The sequence below is a fragment of the Musca vetustissima genome, unplaced genomic scaffold, assembly GCF_032173495.1.
Source record: "Musca vetustissima isolate MV318-11 ecotype Yass unplaced genomic scaffold, APGP_CSIRO_Mvet_v1 utg2694, whole genome shotgun sequence".
Classification (NCBI taxonomy): Eukaryota; Metazoa; Arthropoda; class Insecta; order Diptera; family Muscidae; genus Musca; species Musca vetustissima.
The window spans coordinates 13,808-23,179 of NW_026884399.1; the positions used below are offsets into that span (position 1 = coordinate 13,808).

The window sequence follows — 9,372 nt, forward strand, 5'->3', positions numbered from 1 at the left end:
ATTTTGTATTTTTATGCACCATATCAAATTAATATGGAGAAAATCTCATCGCCACAAGTTTCTTTGATGAGAAGTATAATGTCATTATTCGTCTATCATTCGACATACATATTTGTTGTACGGATACCATGTCGTATAATAGATATTATTAATTATACGCTAACTTGTATATTTTTTATTTATCTTCACAATTTTCTTTTTTTCCAGATCCTTTCAATAGCCCTAATTGCACTCGGAGCTTTTATTCTAATCAAATTCGAAAAATTTGATACTGTCGGTTACACACTGGTCGGCATGAGTTCGGCCGTGTTGTTGTTCATCATAATTGGCATCGTGGGTGCTGCTCGCGAAAGGAGTACCATTTTGAAAATTGTAAGTGGCGTATGATTAAATCAACTAATATAATTGTTTAAACAATAAATTATCAATTTAATTGACATAATTTATTCCTTTTTTTGGCGATATATTTTATTTTATTGTCTCTCGTTTCCTCCATTTAGTTTGCTTTGATTGTCATTATTTTGGCCATTACGCATGTTATCATCCTCGGCTTCTTTTGGATATTCCAAACATCGTTTTTGATTAACGCAGACAAGGCATTCGATGAAATTTGGCGCGACCAACCAACGCCGATTAAACCTGAAAATGGCAGTCATATTGCCAACATTGAACGTTGGGTAAGTTGGTAGTCGGAATTGCGTTTTGGTTAGTGGGCTTTGATCGCTGCCGCTTACCAAAATTGTGATCGAATAATTACTTTTATTACTATTATTTTTTTATATTTTATTGTATTTCCTTAGTTGAGCTGTTGTGGAAACACTGGTTCCGTCGATTATCATTTACCACCCCACAGCTGCTATGATTCGAAAACAGACAAATTGAATATGGAAGGTTGCCGTCAAAAATTTGTGAATTTCGTTTCGGAAAGTTGGACATATTTGAATATTTTCGTTCTCGTTTATGTTGTCATTGAGGTAAGTTGTGTGGTTTGGCTATTTGCATGTATGTATAAAAATACACACACATAGGTATATTTGACCAACAAGATTAGTGTTTGTAGCATAAATGTTGAATCATCCACATCTCGGCTAATTTTGTGTCGTCTGCCCTTGTTATTTCCTATTTGCGGGTGGTCATGACGACATTATGTTAAAATACACACAGTGGGTCATAGATATAGCCGTATTAGGTAAAGATAAAGCTTCCATTTATATTATCTTTCGATTAAATGTGAATTATGTTGGAAAAGACCTTGATCATATTATCACCATTAGTTATCGTCATATTAAAGTTCTATTCCTTTGAACCACTGTACATTCATAGGCAATTTGTTATAAAGATTGTTTTCTAATTTTTTGCTTTGTCTTATAATTTCAGCTAATTTGTGCCACATTTGCATTTGTTATGGCCAACAGCATTGTGAATCGTTGGCGTCGTTCGAAATACTACTCCAAGTAAATGTTGGAAAACTGTGACGCACATCATCATCAACAACAACATCATGATCGCTATAGAAGCTAATATGCCGATCCTCATTATGATCAATTTAAAACAATGATGATCAATAAATTTTTAAGTGGATTTGGCTCGATTTCGATGAACGCATTTTCGGGAAAATCGCCGGAAAACAAACCTAATATTATTGTCTCAACAAAGACCAAAGATAAATAGTTTCAGTTTCATTGTTTTTTCATCAAAGCTGCCAATGTCGCCACAACTACTGAAACAGATTTCGTATGGAATATCGTCGATCTACATGGAGACAAAACGATCGATATTGCCGACTCGCTAGTCTGTCTACCTCATCAGCACCATCACCGTCGTAATAATTATCATCATCTTAATGCCAAGTTGTCGCTTTTGCAATTTTAATTTTTTATTATTTGTCTGAAATAGTTTCCTAAATTTATTATTTCAATAAAATCAGGAAATTGAAAAATATATGTTGTATGAAGGAATTGACGTTGCTGCATATATAAATATTGTATTTTCCATTTGATTTATTTTTTGTTATTTTAATTTTAAATACGAAAATCTTTAATTGTTTAGATGTTAAGATTAAGACTTTCTAATAAATATGCATTGTTATATTGAAATAAATTTACATTTAATAAAATAAAGTGCCTACAATAAGTTCTTATTAGATTAAATAAGACTTTCATATATATTTTGTAATAATGTTAGTATCGAGAACAGATTAATTAATAATATTAACATTATCGAAGCAATTAAGCATTTATAAAACAAATAACTTAATAATGAAATTAATAAAAATAATTTGTTTATAAACTAATAAAAATATGAAATAAATTGAAAATGTTTGATCACATTTAAATGTTCAACTAGATTTAACGAAATACATATAATTTCAGTTTTACGATCTATGGCTAGTATATAGTTAATTAATTATAATTACCAAGAGCTGATCCTGGAATTTGTATTGTTTCTTATAATAATATTCGATAATTTGTGTGAGATATTGTAAAATTTGAGAATCTGATTAAGTACTCGTATATTCCATGTGCGTCGGTTTGTCCATAAGTGGTTCGCATCTATTCATAGCTTTTCTGTTGTATTTTCTGATATCGCAGCATACTTTTAGGAGGAAGCGGATAACATAATTTGTGTGTTTTACAATTGTATGATTTTTACTTCTGGTATACTATATAAAAACAATAACAACTAGGAGATTCCTGGCGAATTTAACAATATTTAACTGAAAAGAAGATGGTGACCCACCATCGTAAGTTCTATACCCTCTATTATACTTGCAACATTTCGAAATATCCACTAGAGACAGTATATATTCTTGATTGAAATCATATTTCCATGCAACTTAGCCATGTCCGTATGTATGTCACGATAGAGTTGACAGTATTAAAGTTAGGGCACATATCTACATTGTAGTTTGGGATTATGGGCTCTTGGAGGGTGATTCCTCTCATCTAAACTAAATTAAACAAATAAACCAGTAAGGAAAGTAGTAACGTCGGACGGGCCGACTATATGAAACCCTTCACCACTATGGGTATATTACACAGATGCATCCGGTCAGACGTAGCATTTTTGAAGGATCATTTTATCTTTTTTATCTTTATCTAAATGTGAACCAACTTGGATCTATCCATAAACATGTCATTCAAATATCTAATGGGCTTTGGCTCTTTTTACTTAAAATCGGACTATTCCAACAAAACTTGACACACGGTAGGTTATAGTAACTTCTGTATGTTGTGCAAATTTTGTTCCAATCGGCATAACGTTGGGTCTTTGGTGCTCCATTTACATTAAATTGGACGAACATATTCACGAAACTTAGCACACATCATTCTAGGCTTAATTCATTAAGCTATGCCAAATTTCGTGCAAATCGTAAGATATATAGGGACTTTAGTGCACCATTTACATAAAATCGGACGAAAATATATATGGGAGTTATATCTAAATCTGTAGGACAGTGGGATCAATCTCCGGACGTGATCTAGGCTTTGTAATGATAATAGTTCAAAATTTGATTCAAATTGTATATTCCATTCGGCTGATATTGGATTTAAAAATGTTGAAAATTTTGTCCATTTGTGGAGAGGTACCAGAAGGAGTGGACCAATGGAACCCATCTTCGAACATGATCTAGACTTCGTAAAGAAAATGGGTTTTGCAAAGTTTGGTTCGAATCGGACATTCTATTAGCCTAATAATGGATTTATAGATATTGACAATTTTGACAATTTATGGTGGACCAATAGATCCCATTTTTTACTTGATCTAGACTTGGAAAGGATAACAAGCTGTGCAAAATTTAGTTCAAATCGGACATTCCAGTCGCCTGATATTGTATTTATAAATATTGAAAATGTTTACCCTTTGTGGGGGAGGTACCAGAAAGAGTGGACCAGAATTCTTTGAACTTAAACTAAGTTTGGAAGATTTACCCAACATCTACGGTATTCAATTTCCCCTTATTACGGATTATATTACACTGATGATCCATGGATGCATTTTTAATTATATTAAGTTACTTTTACATTCCATTGAAGTTTATTCCGTTTTGCACATTTCCTACATTAAAATTTAACTCAATTGTCATATAATTCCCCATTCAAAATAATTTTTATAAGCAATTTCCTAAAGAGACAACGAAAATTGCTCATTCTATTATTGCATTGAATTGACATTGACTATAAATCATTGGATTTCCACTGCAGAACACACAAATTCCAAATCGATAAAGTTCTGAACCACAACCTCCTACTCATTTTCATACCCCACAAATTGTATCAGGTGTCTGTTGGTCCGTATGTCTGATGCTTCAACATTTTAATGATTCTGTTTTTATTGAAATCTGCCGCCATTGAATTGTTGTTCGAGTGAGTGCCTGAAGAATGTTTTGGTTTTGGTGTAGCGATAGATGGATGAATAGATCGTATGTTATGTGTTTATCTCCCCCTATCCGAAATTGGTGATCCATAGTCTCTTTATTAATTTTCCGCTATATTTGACACTACAACGAACATCGATTAAAATTATGTTAGTGGCTATGACAATGTTTCTTCGGTGATTTTTTATGTCCCTGGCAAGTTTCATTAAGCAAAGATGTCCATTGTTTGAACTTTCGTCATTTTTTGTTTTTTTTTCCTTTCGAACATCCAACATGTTTCAAGAGTGTGAAGAAAAAAAAAAAACACAAACAGATAAATTAATGTTTCACTTTCGATTATAATTCCTCTGAATTGTTTTTAGCGCTATCATGCAGTGCATCTTGTCTGTGAAAGCACAGTGGAATGAACATTTTTATAGCTGGAAAATTTATGATTTAAATTGCTAATGGGCAATATTACAATTTTTTTAACATTTTAATATCAAATTTTTGGAATGTGCGCGCAAAAATTGTTTTGGTCATACGAAAATATCTTAAAATGAAGCTAATTATTATATTGGCCAACAGCTTGGTAAATAAATATTATAATATCCACATTTAAACTGGTCGATGGAAAAAATTTCAAACTTAAAACGGCTCTTCGTAAAAAAATTCAATCCTATTACGGTCAATCAATATTCTTTTAAAAAATCCTCGCCTATAAGGTTATTAAATTTTTTCTTAAAAATCCATGCCTATAATCCTCCTTAGATTTTCTTTAATACATTCAAGCCTGAAATGGGTATAGATTTGTTAAAAAAACCGCCTATAATGGAACTTAAACGTTTTTTTAAAAAAATCAAATCAACTTTTCCAGAACCCTTTATACCAAATTGGTTGAAAAGAGTGGATTCAAAAATCATAAATTTCGTCTTACCAATGTTGCAAAATTCATCTGCAAACAAATTGATTTTAGAATGAATTTTTTATATTCTTCAAAACATAACAAATACACACATTTTGAATACGACTCTGGCATAACAAGCCACAATATGAAAAATATTTGTAATTTATATGTTGTTATGGCGTGCCTTGAATAATTGTACCATGGATCAAGCTACCTGAAACACTGTGCCAGTCGTGTATGTATATGCGTACATGCGACAATGTTGTTAATACATGACATCAAAACAAACTTTGTTGGTCGGTCTCTCATTTGCGGTCTCAGTGTTTGTGTTTTTTATACTTTGAGATTTCAGTTAGTTGTGTCATTAACAAAGACAAGTCATTTTCTATTCATTCACCGAGAGAGAAATTCTCTTAACAATTTGGCTAAACAATTTTTTACACAATTTTTTGCTTCGGCGAGGGAACGCTCCGAGTATTTGTCACATGTTGGCGTTTAGTTCGAACAACGCGCGAATCTTTAACGGATGCTTCTGTGCTTGCGGATCGATACGATTTTATTTCAAAATATGTGTTCTGTCCAAGCGATAAGCAAATGCTATTAAATGCAAATATAATTTTTACGATTGTTGTTTTGCGTAAATCGCTTATAAACGAATAATTCTAGTTTAAGTTCAAGCTCATTTGTGCAGATTATCAAAATGTATATCTCTAAACCGACCTACAAGATAATTGTGATTATATTGAATGTGATTTGTGCGGTAAGTGTATTTCGGGGTAATTTGACGATGATGCAATTGTATAAACAAAAAAAAAATAGTCTTGTAATAGACCGCCGACCATGGCTAGGCCAAAAAGTAATTAGTCATATAGCGCCGCGTCATATTTTAAAAATAAACAAAATTCGAAAATTACCGGTTGTTATTGCGATAGAAGTTGTGTGTTAAAAATATTGCTGTTTGTTGTATGTTACCTGAAGTGCCTGAATGCTCATGTTTTCTTAATTGTTTGTGTGTTTGGACAAATAAAATATTCTATTATCAATGCAGACATTGCGGAAGTTTCTTTATTTTTTCAAACATCTTTTTCTTCTTATTATGAATCATTGATGGCTAATACTACATATACATACACATGTGTATGTATGTTGTCATATTTGTGATTAGTGTGTTTTATAAACAATTCTAAGTTACACAGGGTTACAATGTTTTTCTTAATTTGAATAATTTAAATAAAAGTGTCTGTAAAGTACGTAAAATATCGTAGAAATTTGGCAGATTCGTGCACCATTATAAATGAAACCTGGCGAAATTATAAAATATGAAGTGTTTTAAAGTAAACCTGAAATCCCAGTTCTAGAATCAGTTCGTTACGCTATGCTAAACTCGTGTGAATCTGACAATAGGCTATGGAATAAATGTTCACTTTTCAAATATCGATTTTGTGGAAATTTTGAATTTAATTTGAATTTAATGTCGTATAAGTGGAAAAATGTGTATAGTTCGACCAGGCTTACCTTTTTATACCATTCAATATAGGAATAAGGTCACTTTTTTCTTTTGGAACTATGCTATACTGTAGCGTATGATGTCGGAAAGTGTGACGGATACATCGGATGAAATAAAAAAAAACAGTTGTTTACAAATTCACCGCCTTTAATAGAGCTAATTGTTTAATGGCCCATGATTTTTTTTTAATGTACCCTTATAGTTTTCTTCGAAGTTTTTGTTCTATAAAAACGAATTCTTTAAAATTCCAAGCATGCAATAGTTTATAAAAAAGATTTAAGAATTCACACCTATAATGGTCATTACAAAAAGGGGTCGCATTTATGATACGGATGAGATTAAAATTTGCCCAGTCCACTTTATTGGCTGAAGGATGAACCCCATTGAAATTCGATATATAGGTTTCAGATTTAGTTCACCCAAGTGATATGTTTGACTCATATATATTTAGTATCAGTGAAGTTTTATAAAATGGTAAACCAAAGCTCCAATGGACATACCATACTGAATTGAATCTTGAATGACGATTTACAGTAATTGTGGATTAACTGGCGAACCACTTGACGTGTATTTTGAAGATCCCATTTCCCATACCGAAAATTTTGGCGATATGTGAACGAAATTTTATTAACCTACGCCAAGTGGTTCAGCCGTTTAATAGTTTTTACCCAATCGGGGTCCGTTATATGGAAGCCACCAGAAAATATGGACCTACGCCGACAAATTTTGGCATAGATATTTGATACTCATTGATAACTCTCTGTGCCAAATTACAACCAATTTGATTGTACAATATGTATAAAAGACAAAAATAACCTTAAATCGGGAAATACGGTTATATGGGGGCTATATCAAAACATGGAGTATTCGTTTTAAGATTTAAAACATGAGAGCCAAATTTTGCCAGTCGGCGCCAAGTGCTTGTCAGTTAATAAGTCTACACCCAATATTTCGGTAAATAATCCGTATTTATACTAGCACCCACGTGTTAAAAGTATTTTAAACTATCCATTTTGAATCGATTTGATAACAGAAATCCGGAAATAGGATGTAATATGTTGTATTAGCGATTCAATATAGTAAATACCTAAATGGTTTACCCGGTAAATACCATCTCTCCTTTCATATATATCTCTTCCCGCTCTGGTACACCAAACACACAAGTCAGGCCAATTCACATTAAGTTTTGTATATATATATCAGATTGAGAACGACGTTTGTTGTACATAGTTTAAATGGTATGTATCTCACTAACAATAGGAATCTTAGGATCCTCTCTTGTATATATCAAAATTGGTGAAGGGTATCATATTGTAGGCCCGTCAGACTTCTGATCTTTAATTACTGATCACAGTCGTTTATTTATTTGTCGTATTTAATGTTTAATTGAGTACATTCAATATCAAATATTGTGATTTATATGGCAATCGGATTACGCCTACTCAAACAAGAAAATAAAATTTTTTAATTAACTATTTGCAAACTTTTTTAGTTTTAGAAATATTTTGGAATAAATAATGAAAACTAATTATTTCAATTTCTTCACTGGAAAATTTGTTCAAAATGCCGATTGTAATTGCTTCAAATGTTTCTCAGCTAACTATTTGAAAATATCGTCAATGTCCAATGACGTCGGCTATGAGGTTCGTCCTATATGGCGGTTAAAATCGCCTCTTACACACAATCAACACAAGGAAACTTTTAATTTATACACTTTTAAAAATGATCTCATATTTGCCTTCATTTTAGATTCTTGGTTCCATATTGACGTGGTTCGGATCATGGCTACACAAAAGTGTAGATGATGAAAAATTTGATCATGGCGAAGAATTGGCATCCATTGTCATAATGACCTTGGGAGGAGTGTTAATATTTACGGCCATCTACGGAACAGTGGCAACCATCTTTGAATTTTCCAATATGTTGATCAGTGTAAGTAAACATTCATCGGGCTATAAAAACTCCTTAAAACTAATTTTGTAATTTCCTTTGTTTGCATCTATAGTTTACTGTCCTGTTAATAGCATTGCTGGTAATGCAAATTGTATTGGTGAGCATTAGCTATACAGCGCTGAATAGTGGTTCGAAGAAGCTGGAGCAAGGTTTTGATGAGCTATGGGATCCGCTACATTTGAAACCTAGCGAAAATTTATCCTTCTATGAGGAATGGGTAAGTAAGAAGAGTTTTGAAATACAACCATAACATTAACGCTGGTACGTTTTTGTTTATGATTTCAGTTACAATGCTGTGGCAAAAATAGCCCTGAAGATTATTACCTCCTTGACAAATATCCACCAACAAGTTGCTGCAAAGATCACAATTGTACCAAAATATTTAATTTATACAAGGACGGCTGTGCCGACAAATATCGTGAATATGTCAAATCAAAAGTTGAGTACTTTAATATTCTTAGTTGGGTAATCATTGTGACCGAGGTGGGTATATCTGTACTGTTATTTGATACAAAATTCTAATGCTTTCCTTCATTTACAGTTTATTGGTTCCATTTTCTCTTGCCTTTTGATTGACAGCATACGAAATTACAGAGATTTGCGACGATTTTATAGTTAAAGTAGAGTAACCCCAGTCATGTCTTTAGT

The 9,372-nt window shown here is 32.4% G+C and overlaps 2 protein-coding genes across 2 annotated transcripts; both read left to right on the forward strand.

Annotated features, from left to right (window-relative positions):
- Window positions 1–207: 207 nt before the first annotated feature.
- LOC133331387 (uncharacterized) lies at window positions 208–1,495 on the forward strand (the record flags this gene model as incomplete). The annotated part of the gene is made up of 4 exons (XM_061539782.1): window positions 208–372; window positions 501–677; window positions 801–974; window positions 1,378–1,495. Coding segments are annotated over 4 exons (597 nt in total), but the record flags the coding sequence as incomplete, so codon positions are not given.
- A 4,465-nt stretch (window positions 1,496–5,960) lies between these two features.
- Window positions 5,961–9,372, forward strand: LOC133331406 (protein late bloomer). The gene is made up of 5 exons (XM_061539800.1): window positions 5,961–6,024; window positions 8,521–8,703; window positions 8,777–8,941; window positions 9,010–9,207; window positions 9,266–9,372. Exons 1-5 carry the CDS (start codon window positions 5,965–5,967, stop codon window positions 9,341–9,343), a joined length of 684 nt encoding a protein of 227 aa, XP_061395784.1. The 5' UTR covers window positions 5,961–5,964; the 3' UTR covers window positions 9,344–9,372.

Excerpts from the sequence above, each read along its gene's own strand:
- LOC133331406 (XM_061539800.1), top strand. The coding sequence starts at position 5,965 with ATGTATATCTCTAAACCGACCTACAAGATAATTGTGATTATATTGAAT. Across the intron at positions 8,942-9,009 it reads TATCCTTCTATGAGGAATGG|TTACAATGCTGTGGCAAAAA; the intron begins GTAAGTAAGAAG and ends TTATGATTTCAG. Across the intron at positions 9,208-9,265 it reads GGGTAATCATTGTGACCGAG|TTTATTGGTTCCATTTTCTC; the intron begins GTGGGTATATCT and ends CTTCATTTACAG.